General features: G+C 48.7%; 1 protein-coding gene across 1 annotated transcript in view; it reads left to right on the plus strand.

Moving 5' to 3' along the window:
- The first annotated feature begins 13747 nt into the window (after positions 1-13747).
- Positions 13748-14488, plus strand: part of DCC (DCC netrin 1 receptor) — a 587525-nt gene continuing 586784 nt past the window's right edge. Inside the window, exon 1 of the mRNA XM_063320711.1 lies at positions 13748-14316. Within this exon, the coding sequence (XP_063176781.1) occupies positions 14226-14316 (91 nt within the window). The 5' untranslated portion in view covers positions 13748-14225. The remainder of the gene's footprint in view (positions 14317-14488) is intronic.

The following is a 14488-nucleotide window of genomic DNA, read 5'->3' on the forward strand; positions in this document are numbered from 1 at the left end:
AAAGCAAATTGCCTCTGCTTGTGTATGTGTTTCAGAAGCCCTTATTCCACAGCTGTCCTACATCTTACACTATATATATATATATATATATATATACACGCATACACACTATTGCTGCGGTTTGTAAACTCTATTCATGCCTGCATTCCAATCACAACCTCTGGTCTAACTACGGGGGAACATTCCATGACGTTCCAAGCATTGGCAATGACATTAAATGATCTTCTACAGCAGGAGAGAGGGAAATAAAAAACCAGCCTCGATAACACGCTCCCTTAAAAAGCTGCAGGAGGAACGCAGACCAGAAGGACTGCTCCGTTATGAAAAGTATCGTGCACCGTTGTGTATAGGTACAAACCATTTCAGACAAGGGAATGTGCCAAGTGAGCTCTAAGCCTGACATTTTAATAAGGGAAATATCTCATTTTAACTGTGTATAGATTATTTCCCCCTGAGGCTGATACTTATTTTTATTTTATTTTTTTCGTATAAAGGAAGCAGGAGAGCTATCGGCAGCTGCAACCGGTGTATATGACATTTTAAGGCAAACGCCTGTAGTATATCGCAGAAATACAGTATTTGCTTAACACTGTATTAATAAATATGTACTTGCTTATACATATTCTCTGATAAGGCCTTCAAAAGCATAATGAATTATGGTGGTAGAGCTCATATGGGTAAGAGGCTGGTGTAAACTCATGCATACAGCTGGAGAAAGATGTACCTTTATAAGAAAGGGACAAACCACAGCGTTCTTGTTGCCGGTGGGAGCAGCGACCTGGCCAGGTGGGCTTTGCTTCTTGCTCTGTCTCTCCCCATAGACGTTCCGATGGTAGGGAAGGAAGGGATGGATCAGTTCCCCATTGTCAGCCCTTCTCTGCCAGATTTCAGACTCCATCTCAACCTACACTGTCCACCCTGATGTTAACTCCCTTTCTCTTCTCACACCTTCCTGTTTCTCTGATTTTCCCTTGCGGATCGAGACTGCAGCTCTGCCACGTCTTTCTGACAGCATCTCCTTCTCGCTGCAGTGTACCGTCACTCTAAGGACCGGTATTTTCAAAGCCATTTGTCTTCCCGGCCTCCAGTAAAACCGGTTGTGTTTCCAAAGCTGTGAGACTTTGGAAGTCATACTTGAGTCTTCAGAGCCAGCTGGGTTACGAGTTGTGCCTGCTCTCATCGGCACAGGTTCACAGTGGTTTATGGTCCTCTTGCTCCTTTCCATGTCATCAGTCAGGCAGGATGTGGATTGCCTCTCCATTCACTGCTGAGGAGCAGGAGACCCAACATCCACCTCTAGCAGTGGCCAGTGCCAGTTGCTTCAAAAAACGGACTATTTAGCACAGCTGCTACAAGTCCGGTGTGGCAATTTGGTCTTTCCAGACACCTGGAACATCCTGGTTTAAGACTTAAAGCAAAAAGTTTGAGGCGTGCCTGTAGGCATTCCTTTTTTTTTCTTTTGATTCACTCTGTATCTACTCGTGATCTCAGACTGAAAAGGGCTTTCTTGTGTATTATCTGAACACTTCTGCTGTACGTCTGCAAGCATCTTACCCAAAGGCTTCTTCTTTCTTCCTGCCTCCTCTTCAGATTTTCCTGTTCCTTATTTTTTTTGGTCTGAACTCCGTTACTAGATATGATCAAAAAGCGGCGTCGGCAAAAAACCCACCCAACCAACTAACACGTAGAAGTTTGTCTGTCGAATTTATTTTCAATGCAAACTCTTGCCAAAAAAACCAAAAAGCATCCACTGGGTGTTTTGATAAGGAGCACGCCTGAAGGAGGCAATGCCTGTTACGCTACATTCAATATTTCCACTTTTGGAGGTTGTGTATTCTATAGTTCCACTTTTGGAGGTTGTGTATCCTGTATTTCCACTTTTGGAGGTCGTGTATTCTGTTTCAGAACGCAAGTGTAGCACAAATGGAAATCCTGTACGCACACAGCTCAACCGATATTTATCCAGATTTCTGGAAGCTCAAACCTCTCTTAATCCACTGCGCTCCTGAATGTCAGCTTTTGTTGCGTACATCCTTTTTGAGATACATAAAAAAACCCCAAAGCTCATCTTTAATATCAGTATGAGAGGTGGATTTGATGTGCCGTAGGTTTCAGTCGCTTGCTCGGTTGTTACGCTCAGATACTCCGTGATAAGCTTTTTATTCTATGCTACAAATTCCTTGAGAGTGTTACTGTTTTGTGATCTGAGCAATTTACAAAACACTTTTATTTGGCGTGTATCACACCGGGCCCTTTCTTCTCGCCCCTGGCCTTCAGGACTGGTGAATATATTGACTTGATTATTGGGCCTTTGATAAACCTAATAGAGCCCTTCCCAACATCTGTGGAGCGTTAGGAGAAAGAAGTTAATCCTGACATCACGAGATGATAAGACTTTCCTTTTTTTTTTTTGTAGAGTGATTCCCTGAAATCAGCCTTCACGCTGGAAATAAGTGAAGGCTAATTCAAAACTCCGGTTCTCAAGCAGGGATTACAGAAACGGTGGCCATTTAGCATGAATGACAATACAGTGAGACATTTCCCCAGCCAGTTTTTACAGCCAGAGCTATAACGACGAGGCAGGGAGGATGATTTTCTCTTCTAAAGCAGATCGTTCCCCTGTGCTGTACTCCTCTTGTGCTCTTGCTGCTTACATTTCTCAAACTATTATGGTACTTCCATTATAGTCGTATAATAATTTGAATTAACATTAAAAGAAGCGGAGAGGGGATGAGAAAGCCTGGAATAGAACTTGATATGAATTGACATCTAGGAGCTATATGGATTTATATTCATTGAGAAATACAATCTAAATACGAAGAGAAAGGAGCTAACAACACGTATAACTTCAAAGAGGTTATCATATTATCTTTGCCTTTTACTTTCCGTGTCACTTCTGAAATTTGAAAGGCTCTTTTGCATTCCTGGTCTTCTCTTAGATAGCAGAGACCTTGTCGCTTCTGGTTTGGGATGACGCGATACGATCAGTTTGTGCTCAGTGTTTCCCAGGAATGGTCCCTGGGGAGGGGGAGTGAGAGTGAAGACTCACACCTCTATTTTAGGCAGCCTTAGGCGACTAATTGAGTTGTGTTTGAACGAAGTCAGAAGCCTGATTTCCTTACAGAGCCAGCGGAGAAAAATTTGGTGCCTTTGGGGATGCGTCTGATTCAGAATGTCAAAATGCTCCTAGAAGAAACACACCCTATAGAAAAGGGCCATTATCCGTAAAGTTCAAGCCTCCATGAAGTCTTCCCAGGTTCCAATATCTGTTTAACTCTCAAAAAACTTCGAAGTAACTTTCCAAAAGGCAAGGAAAAGAAGTTTTAGGAGCAGCATTCAACCTTCGTGCCCTAACTCCCAGACACAGAAATGTCTTAATAATAAAGGATTGATCTAAAACATAGAAAGAAAAAAAAAGATCAGTTTTAGGAAGAGCGATGTTATTTAGCGTGCTTTCAGGAGCATGTGGCAGATTTCAGTTGTCACAGCTGCCTTGTGGACTGTCAGCCATTGTATCTGGGGGAAAATGTGGACGTCTCCTGCCAGCATGGAGTGACCGACGCTGCGGAGTTACGCGGAGAAGCATGAAACCCGTGGCAGCCTCTGCTAACTGAGATAGCTGCAGGTGCTGAATTTATTCCAGCAATGGGAAAGCCTAACTTTGAGTAAGTGGATTGGTAATGACCGATTCTTTGGCAGCCCAACGATAATACGACGAGATTAAACAGCTATAACGATAATTTGTCTGCAAGCATCAGTTTACTTTCCATTAAAAAATACCATAGCTCTTCAAGCTGAACCGTGGATTTTAAAACAACACGGGGTCTATAGGAAAAAGAGGGTTTGGAGTGGCAAATCACTACGGGCTAACAGTTGGACTGGCATTAGGCAGCGTATTCTGTTTCTCCTTGAGAGCCAGGGCCGGGCTGGCGAGTTGAGGCGCTGTGGGCTATTTTTTTCCTTTCGTTGTAATTTTGTCTCATCTTGGACACAGGCCTCCTAGTAAAGGACTTCACATTTGAACAAATTGCTTCTCAGCCTGAACAGGCCAACACAGAAAAAGAGAAAAAAATGACCAGATGCTTGTCTTGTTCCCAGAGGGACGTGCGCAGTGGCGGAACCGTCAAGTTTGACATACCTAATCAGCGGTTCAAGCCCTGGCAGTCATTCAGAGGTAGATAATGCAGACTTGATATTTTGGCTGGGGACTGGATGGTGTGAAGAATTAGGCACGGGCGAAACAGCGAAGGGAGGTGACGGGAGAGGAAAACTGAATTTGTTCAGTAGTGTAATTTGTTGTCAACATGACGGCTCCGAGTTCACTGGGTGTTGGGACAGGTGTCTTCTGAACCATGACAGGAGAAAATTCCGAGGAAGGCAGAAAAGAGGCTTAGCTCGTGGTGCTGGCGGAGGGCAGTCTGCTCTGCCGCTGCACAGCCCCGGTTTAACCCCTACTGAACCCTCAACCCGGCCAGGCAACGTTTGCGTGGGATCTGTGAGAGGATCTCAGTAACTTTGACGGTCAGTGGCAAGGAGTTTTCCCAAAGTGAGCCCTGTGACCCCGTGGTCCCCTGCCCGAGGCTCTGGGCCCTCATCGCAGGGACCGTCTCTGCCTGTGGGCAGCTAATTTCCTTTTTGACCCCAGGATGGCATACTGTGAGTGCTGTCGCTTTTCCTGCTGCTTTCCACAGGGATGGGTTCAAGGCCAAAGCTACGCAGCCAAGAGCAGAACTGGGCAGGTGGCTTCCCTTCCATTACTGACAACATCCTGGGACCACACCGGATTCAAAGTTATAGCTACGGTAATGGTTTCATCTCTTCTACAGGACGGGTACGTGATTGTGCAGCATCACTCACAAAGATTAGATGCTGTCAGAGGGACAAGCGTGTCCCGAGGTGTCAAAATCGGTTGCTGCCCCAAGCAAAGGGACTAGAGGGCCGCATATACGGGAGTATCGGGTCCGTCACCGTTTAGCAGTAAGGTGTTGCCGATTATGAATTCAGCTGGATCTCGTGGAAATCTCTTTCATCTCTGATTTATAAGAGTTGCAGGGCGCTTGCTTACAAGACTTCTGGCATTTAAATTTAGAGGTCATAAATGATTTTTCTTATCATTTAATATTAGCTATAAAATATCTGTGTTTTAATATATTAGCGTAGCATTAGCTGTAATCCTCTGAGACCTGCTGTTGAGTGAGAGTCTGATTTCGCAAAGCTTTTCAGCTCTTGCTTCCTTTTCGCTTTCGTGACTAATCTGTTGACATCAGTGGGGCTTGGCTGATTGTTCATGCACTTAAAATCAGACGTGTCCCTGAGAGTCTTTTGGCAATCCGTCCGCGAGTCACTTCTGTGCCCTGCGAGTGGTAGAAAAATGTCTTTGTTTCCAAAATCTGGCTGAGCATGAGGGTCAACAGAAAGGATTAGGCTCTTCCAGAGTTTGGATCACCTGGTCCTAAAGGAGGTGATGGGTTGAAACTGTGGTTTTTCACTCTGTTGACTGTAATGAAGAACCTCAGATGATTAGGTTCAGGTGGAGACGTCTGCATTTTACATGCCAAAAGTTGAAGGCAAAAGAACACTGCCAGGATTGTGCCAGTAGGTTGGAAATCCAACTTTGGCTGCCAGGGCTGTCGCTTATTTCCCAGGGCAATTTAGGACAACGGGGTTAGTGATGGTAGAGTTCCTCCAGCGCCTTCTCTGGGGAGCAGCAGCATTTGCTGAGGATGAGGATACAGCGATCGGGATTTGCTCTGAACTCGAAAAAAATCTCAAAACTTGAAATCCGTGGAGGGGATGCACGGGTTCCTGAAGGGAAATCGGCGCTTGCAGGGAGAGGTGTGGGTAGGACTAGCTTGGGCTGTAGGACTCTGGAGAAGAGAGTGGGTAAGAGGGAGACCCTGTGGCTCACAAAGCTTTGCTCCTTGGAGAGCAGAGTACAGGAAGGGCATCTGGAACCCAGAAAACACACTGAACTGGTTTCTGAAAGCTGTCAGAAAACGAGCGCGGTTTACAAAATCATTAAAAATGAAGCAAATTCACTCTTCAACCTAACTCTTATAGGCAGCTTCCCCACGTAAGCAGGAGGATTTCTCAGAGGGCGTGCTCTGGTTTCGGTAAACCACGGGGGCATGACACAGTGTGTTGGGCACGGGTAGCCTTCAAGATAACCTTCAGAAAAATGCAGAGAGAGAAACTGCGCTTTTTGCAGCGGGAGGCATGAGTTGCTGAATTTTTGTAGCGTGTGCTGGCACAAGGTACTCTGGACTTTGCCCTCGCTCTCTTTAGGGAAAACAAATCTTTCCAGGAGACTTCAAAACTGCTTTAGGAGAAGAAACATCTTGGCAATCCATCAGAGAACAGAATGCAGCAGAGGCACCTGAACATCTGAAGGCAAGTCACTGAGAATTTCACAGCTACATTTTACTCTGAAAGAAGGTCACTTTCATAAATTTATAAGGCTGAGCTGACTCCCATGTGGCTCGATGTCCAGAAAAGTCCACACTTCATCCAGATGGGACAGGACCTGTACCCACTTGCGTCAGAACAGAAAAGTTGGCAGTTTTTTGTTTGTGAACCTCTAGAGAAACGCCAGTTGTACCTTCATGTAATTTCCAGAAAGGAAACTTGTTCCTAAGAAAACGTCCATCTGGAATTATAATGAGGATCGGTGGGAATGGAGGGATGCTGACCTTGAGAAGAGCAGCGCATGAGTGAACTTTGCTGAGACATCTCTCGCTGCTTGTGCTTGATAACTTTGAGAGGATCTCGGCTGATAAAGTCCAGGATCATCAAAGGAAGAATGACTGGCATCTTGAAAAGTTTGGATATTGCAGCAGACAAACCATTTAATCCTATTTGTTACAGCAGATTTACTGTCCTTTGTTCAAGTTATAAAGTTGTGGGAGGAGAGGGGAAGAACTCATTTATTTTGATGAAATAAGGGAGGTAACAGGAAGGTCCAAAATACAGCTGCATCCCTATAACCTGAAAAGTCAACTCCAGGAGAATGTGAACCGACGCAAGGACTGTGCAGAAAAGAAACAACATTTAGATTTACCAGCTTGACTCACAAGTGGCAAAACAGGAAAGGTGATTAAACTCTAATCACAGGAAAACAAGAACTTATCATACGGCGATAGACCTGGATTTCTCAAGGCAGCAAATCCAATACTCTGCTTTAGAGGAGGGTGAAGCCACAGATGCGCTGCTTCCTTCAAAAAACGAGCCGAGGCAATTGAAGTAATTGCTTGTCTTGCCAAAGCAAAAAGCATTCTGTCTTTTCCATGAAAAAGACTCCTACTTTATCTCATCTGTCTAATAAACTCATTAATTGTAAGCCATTTAGTTAATTTAAGGCTCTTTGTAAGAGGGACTAGCAGGGTGCCCAGAGAAGCTGTGGCTGCCCCATCCCTGGAGGGGTTCAAGGCCAGGTTGGCCGGGGCTTGGAGCAACCTGGTCTGGTGGGAGGTGTCCCTGCCCAGGGCAGGGGGTTGGAACTAGATGGCCTTTAAGGTCCCTTCCAACCCCAAACACCTATTATTCTATGATTCTATGACTAAATTCCGCTCTGAAGTACGTTGCTTTATTTCTGGAGTAACATCAGTGTGGCTGTTATTGTGGCTACTTAATGCTCGTGTTAAGAAAACTGTGAGCTAAACACAAAAGAACAAAGACATTAAGTTAATTGTAACAAAAAAATAGAAACTCTCTAAGAGGCATTAGGTGGCACTTCGTAATGGAAAGATGCCACCGCCATGGAACAGCGGACACAGGATGTTTTGATCTTCCGAAGCACTCCCGCTGTACCTGGTAGGAGAAGGTATGCTTGGCAGCAGGTGGGGGTGGCAGATGGCATGTGCGGTGACAGGGGCACTGGTAGATGGAGGGTCACCACGCTAACAGAGAGCCCACTAGGAATGAAGCCCTGGGATTTGGTGGGAGCAGCACGGTGAGGGCTGGTAGGAAGAAAAACAGGTAGGAAAGGAGAAAACTTCACTGCAGCTTAGTTTGACTTGCACCAATTTTCTAATTATGTTTAAAAGGCACTTAAGTAAGTGTGATGAAATTATGTGTTCTGATCTACTGTAGAGTTGGATGAATTCATAAAGGTGTATAAAATATTCCTTGTAACAAATGAAAGGGGAGTGGTAATTCTGGAGAACAAAATTACATGAGAAGGAGGTAATTGCACGTAATCTTACACTGGATAATAGTACCTTAAACATGGTTATTGGGATGTAAAAGTCAGTGAAAGAAATGTTCAAGTTTTCGAACGGGTCTCTTGAGGTAGAAAGAACTAGATCCTAGAAAAAGTGGTAACGTGTTACAGAGGAAACTCTGCGATCTTCTGCCTCGAATGGTCCGTTGAGCACAGCACAACATCGGGGGGGTTAGAGAAGGAAAAGCCTACTTGTTCGTGCCAGGTGAGATGTCCAAAGGAAATCATACATGATGGAGAGCATCCCTGCGGAGCTCAACTCCTGTGGCCCCGTGGCAGACTCCACAGGTTCCGTATCGGCTGTAGCCAGCGACTGTCGGATACGGAACAGCTCCGAGATTTTCATGGAGTGGATGGGAATGGAAATCTCCTCCAGGCTAGTGAGCGCTTTTAAGCCCTCACCTGCAGGGTCACACTCGCTCTTAGAACCCCTCAGGCCATGAATCTCCATGTTTTTTTCTGGCACGGTAGAAAGGGTGGCTTTTGGCTGAGGAAGGCAGAAAGTTTTAGCGGAGAAAATGTACATGCAAAAAAGCCTGTTGGCAATAAGCCTAAAAGTGAACCCAGGGCTGATTTTTAATCTCCAGTGCAGCATCTACTGCCGTTTTTAGGACCTGGATTGGACTTAAAAGACCCTCCCCAGGGCTTGGCTCTGGGGCCGTAGGCAAAACAGCAAGATTTTTCCGTAGCCTAAGGGACACGGGCAGGTGAGCAACTCAGGCTGTTGTCTTCCATCTTACCATGGCTGGATGCAGGGACTGACTGGGCAGTTGTTTGTCCTAAGACCCAGATTTAGCTTTACTGGTCTCTGTATCCCCTTACTTCCCGAAAGACCAGCGAATGCCTACTTCCACTGATGCGGAGCCTGTTTGTTTTAAGGCATGCACCAGCCTTTTATCCCTCAGGATCTGCGTTCCGATTGAAAGCAAAAAAAAAAAAAAAAAAAGAAAATGAATGGGTTTAGTGGTGAAAACCGGTTCACCCATTTGCGTAGCTTGTAACCCCCCCCCGGTGCCCAGCGCAGCACCATTGGCAGTCTGTTCCTGAAGATGCTCAAGGCAAAAATAAGAGAGATCGCATGTCAGACGAAAGCACGGCGCTTGCCTGTTTTCTGCTCGGTTCCCATCAGTTCTGTTTGTCCTCTACTAAAATTGGCTCAGAAGTTGGAAAAAGTACACAATTGCCATATAACTCTGCTGGACAGCTTGAGAGAGAAGGGCTGCTTCTAGTACTCTGTTCCTTGCTTACTTTCCTACGCGATTCAGCAAGACTTAGTATGTTTTCACTACTAGAATACACGCAAAAATTAAATAGAAACCCAAGATGTGGAAGTTGCAAACTGCGATGCAAAAGCTCCCAGTGACACCTGGAGCCAGCTGAGCTGCGATGGTATGGTTGTCCCTACAGTCCTGTTTACTCTTTAGCCAAATTTTGTATGTCTCTTTTATAAATGAGAAAATCTGCCGCCTTCTCCCTGGCCACATTTTGCTTTTCAGGCTTCACGTAGCACATAAAGTCATGTGCTGGGTGACGGATTCCACTGCAGCTTGTGGGATTCTTGGTCACACAGACCTGCACCTGCTTTTTCCCCATGCTTTTTCCCCTGTTTCTTAGGGAAAGGTCTGCTCCCCAAAGGACTGGGAGAAACTCCGAGAGAAACTCCCATCTCAGCGTGGCTACAAGTTGTAAGTAAAGATTATCGCCAGACGTTGCTCTGTGTGTTCAAAGAGAAAGGGTTTTGGCCACACGCTGGCAGAAGTCTCGGTTCTGTTTAAACCAGAAGCCTGCGTTTGCTCAGCCTGCTATTTCCTTGGAGCCAAATCCGTATTTAGAGTTCAGGCTTTTTTGTATCTGTAAAATTAGGCTTTGCAGGAGGAAAAGCGTTTCTGCTACATGAGCAGACACTCAAGGAAAGGCTGATTTCGGAAGGGCAGTTTTTAGAAACAGGTTGTGAAGAGCCTCGTGGAGCTCGCGCTGAGAACAGTGTTGTTGTGAGGCACTGCAGAATTATGGAATTGCATGTCGGAGCGTGCTGGGAAAGCAGACGGGGGAAAACCCATCCCCAACTACAAACGCCCGCTGCACGCGGTTCTTTCCCTTTCAATAAGGGCTGCTCTCTTTTAACCTTCCTGATAGCGGACCAGATGCAGGTTATCGTGCAGTTATCTCACATTACGGAATAGTTATTGGGAATAGAAGACAGAGCAAGGCCGATCAGAGAAAACCCCTTTGTGTGTCTGTGGGAGTCCAGGGCATGGAGGTGTCTGACCACCAGTAAGAAAGCCGTCATTGCGGGACCTGCGCTGAACACTCAGACTATCGTTTTGGTGCACATGTAGAAGTAGAAGTAGTGATGGTGCTACTGAGAACAGAGAGAATCATAGAATGGTTTGGGTTGGAAGGGACCTTAAAGCCCACCCAGTGCCACCCCCTGCCCTGGGCAGGGACACCTCCCACCAGCCCAGGTTGCTCCAAGCCCCGTCCAACCTGGCCTTGAACCCCTCCAGGGATGGGGCAGCCACAGCTTCTCTGGGCAACCTGGGCCAGGGGCTCACCACCCTCACAGCAAACAATTTCTTCCTCAGATCTCATCTCAATCTCTAGAAGACAGGTTACAGAGGAAGCGAGGAAAAAGAAAAGACCAAAATATGTGCAAAACCAGAGAAAATGGCAGAGGCAAGTTGCAGACAAACAGCAACAAGTGCCAGATATACAGTTTTTGCAGAAAGGGGCGTCTTGCAAAGCCAGAGCAGAGGATTTGGGGTGTGAAAGCTCCTGGGGATGGCAACAGGAGCACCCTTGAGAGCAGGGAATGCTGAAGGTGGTGGAGCAAGGTCAGTCCGTTGTGAGGAACAGAGTGGCACGGTGCCTTCCCCGGGGCCCTTGGTGCCCTCGTCCTGCTCTTGCCCTGAATTTGAATTGCCGGGGTAATTTCTAGAGAGAAACCCTCCTCCGCGTGCAGTCTATAGGCAGGTAATGAAGGCATTTCCAGACGACTTATGCCTGACTGGTGGAAATTCACTCACTCAATCAGTTGTCTGAGCTCTTCAGCTTTCACTTCCTCCCCAATGTGTGCTTTTCCAGCAGCCAGAAAGTTCCTGAAATGCATGTGGCATGTTTGGCTTGCAGGAAAAGCGGGTGGAGAATGGCCAAGAAAGCTGTACCAGGTTGGGGTTCCTCCGCTGCTGGCAATGCTTTTGCTGCTGCGGAGACCACAGTTTGACTTAAGGCGTGACACGCTCTAATTAAGACAAAGCAACGATTGCAGGCAGAGCATATTGGTTTGCTGGTTATTTTAAATTATTCTTGCATAAAGTCGTGCTGGAAGTCAGAATCCCAGAAGAAAAAACACCCGAGCTGCAGACTTCAACCTGGGATTTGAATCCCGTTTCCCCTGAGGCGCACTTTCTGTAGATGATGGAGCTGTTGATTCTCACTCGGCCAAAATTCACGCTCAGGGGAAGACGCAGCCAGTGCCACCAGCATGGCTGCGTGGCCTTTCTCTGCAGGGTGATGAGTACCCTCCATCCCGCCCTCGTGCGCAGGCACATCCAGTGATGCCGCAGCACGCCCTTGTGCCTAACTGGGGCTGCTGGGGGGGGGTCTCAGCACCCAACTCCCAAGCATTCAGCAATTTTCAACTGCGATAGGTTATCCTGAAACGGCCCGAGAGCTCCTAAATGTCAGTTTAACTCCTTAGGTCTGGCTCACTCGCTGCCCGGTTGCAATTGGAAGCGTTCAATCCTTTTTTCTTAATGTTTCACCCCAAATCATGGATTTTCTGGGTTACATCATGTGCATTCGGTGCTGTTATTTTGGCTGCCATTGGCAGCCCTTTTGTCTGCTCCTCACCTCGCATCCTGAACCCCCATGTTTCTGGCTTTGGAAATGTTGGTGCCGATCCTCAGGATCTTCCCAGGGCTCTGTGGACCTCAGGGCTGACTTGTGCGGTCCAAGCTTTCAGCCTCTTAGTTTTCCTTTCTGATTCTCTCCTCTTCAGAGAATATTTTTCTCAAGCGCAAAATGAGGTATTTGTGACAGTCCTGTCTTCCTCGTTGAAAACAATTCTCTGCCCTAGGAGAACTGTCTGTGTGGGTTTCTGTAACCCGAGTATTCGCGCAGGCCTGTGGAATAGCTGTAAAAACCCAGGTGCGATGGCTGGAGGTGTTTGGAGGAAGCTGAGAAGGTCCCATGGGAGAGAGGAGGAGATGGAGTGTCGTGGTTTAACCCCAGCCAGCAGGTAGGACCATGCAGCCGCCTGGTTGCCCCCAGTTGGGATGGGGGGGAGAATCGGAACAATAGAAGTGAGGAAAGACGCAGGAGTTGAGAATAAAGACAGTTTAATAGGTAGAGCAAAAGCCACGTGTGCAAGCAAAGCAAAACAAGGAATTCATTCCCTGCTCCCCATGGGCACGCAGGTGTTCAGCCATCCCCAGGAAAGCAGGTGACTTGGAAAGACAAATGCCATCACTCTGAACATCCCCATTCTTCTTCCTCAGCTTAATATACTGAGCATGACACTGTGTGGCATGGAATAGCCCTTTGGTCAGATGGGGTCAGCTGTGTCTCAGAATCACAGAACAGTTTGGGTTGGAAGGGACCTTAAAGCCCACCCAGTGCCACCCCCTGCCCTGGGCAGGGACACCTCCCACCAGCCCAGGTTGCTCCAAGCCCCGGCCAACCTGGCCTTGAACCCCTCCAGGGATGGGGCAGCCCCAGCTTCTCTGGGCAACCTGGGCCAGGGGCTCACCCCCCTCACAGCAAAGAATTTCTTCCCAATATCCCATCTAAATCTCCCCTCTTCCAGTGTAAAACTGTTCCCCCTGGTCCCATGGCTCCCCTCCCTGCTCCAGAGTCCCTCCCCAGCTTTCCTGGAGCCCCTTGAGGGACTGGAAGGGGCTGGAAGGTCTCCGCGGAGCCTTCTCTTCTCCAGGCTGAACCCCCCCAGCTCTCTCAGCCTGTCCTCCCAGCAGAGGGGCTCCAGCCCTCCCAGCATCTCCGGGGCCTCCTCTGGCCCCGCTCCAACAGCTCCGTGTCCTTCTGCTGTTGGTGCCCCAGAGCTGGAGGCAGCACTGCAGGGGGGTCTCCCCCGAGCGGAGCAGAGGGGCAGAATCCCCCCCTCGCCCTGCTGCCCACGCTGCTGGGGATGCAGCCCAGGCTGCGGGGGGTTTCTGGGCCGCGAGAGCACGTTGCCGGGGCGCGTTGAGCTTCTGGAAGTGGAGGGCGAACAAGGGAGAACAGGCGGGAACGGGGCTTCCGGACGCCCGGACCCCGCGGCGGGTCCCCGCTCCCCCGCGGGCGCGGCGGTTCCTCGGGCGGCCCCCAGAGGGCGCCCCCGCTCCCCGGCGGGGCGCTGCGGCGGCCGCTCCGCCGCCGATCGCGGCCCGGCGCGGCCCGGCCCTCCCGCTCCCGCCGCCCCCGCCCCATGGCCGCCGCCGCCGCTCCTCGGGCTCAGCAGGTTGCGGGCGGCAGCGCCCGCCGCGAGTGAGACGCCGCAAGCCCTTCCCTCCCCCGGCGGCTGCTGGCCGAGCCCTGCCGGGAAGGACGCGCCGCTCCCGCCTTGCACCGCTCGGGCTTCTCCGCGCCTGCACCGGGGCTTCCCCCCCTTCCTTAATTTTATTTTTATTTTTTCTTTACTTTGTACGGTGTTGGACATGGAGCCGCCGCGACTCTTTTGATGCTTTTTTTTTTTTTTTTTGTTTTCCTCTTTCTCTCCTGGGGCAGGATTTTTCTGTGTATGTTTTTCCAGCGGTGGGAGGACCCTTCCCCATCCTTCTCCGTCTCCTTGAGTTAGTTCCCCGCACGCTCGGGAAACCTCGGAGCCTCCTGGACTGAATGCAACTTTTTTTCCTCCCTCCTCACCCCTTCCCCCTTTGCTGAGCCCTGTCAGCAGGGACGGAAAGAAAAGCCCCGGCGAGGAAGAGGAGGAGGAGGAGGAAGGGGCTGTACGTGCATGTGTGGTTGCTGCTGGTGCTCAGGACCCCAATCTGTAGGTGTGCGTTGAAATATGGAGAATAGTCTTGGATGTGTTTGGGTACCAAAGCTGGCTTTTCTCCTCTTCGGGTTTACGCTGGCGAGCCTGCATCCTCGAGTCTCCGGTAAGTCAGCTCTTATTTGCCTTTGCGCTCCGGGGTGAGGGTGATTTTTCTCCGCATCCCAAAGCAACGTGCCCGTTCCTTTTCTGCTAATGGACTTTTCTCCCCCTCTGCGAGCATGATGTGGGTTTTTTGGGGGGTTTTGTTGTTGTTGTTGCTCACCAGCGTGAGCTTT

Source organism: Chroicocephalus ridibundus, chromosome Z (assembly GCF_963924245.1).
Source record: "Chroicocephalus ridibundus chromosome Z, bChrRid1.1, whole genome shotgun sequence".
In the NCBI taxonomy this organism is placed as follows: Eukaryota; Metazoa; Chordata; class Aves; order Charadriiformes; family Laridae; genus Chroicocephalus; species Chroicocephalus ridibundus.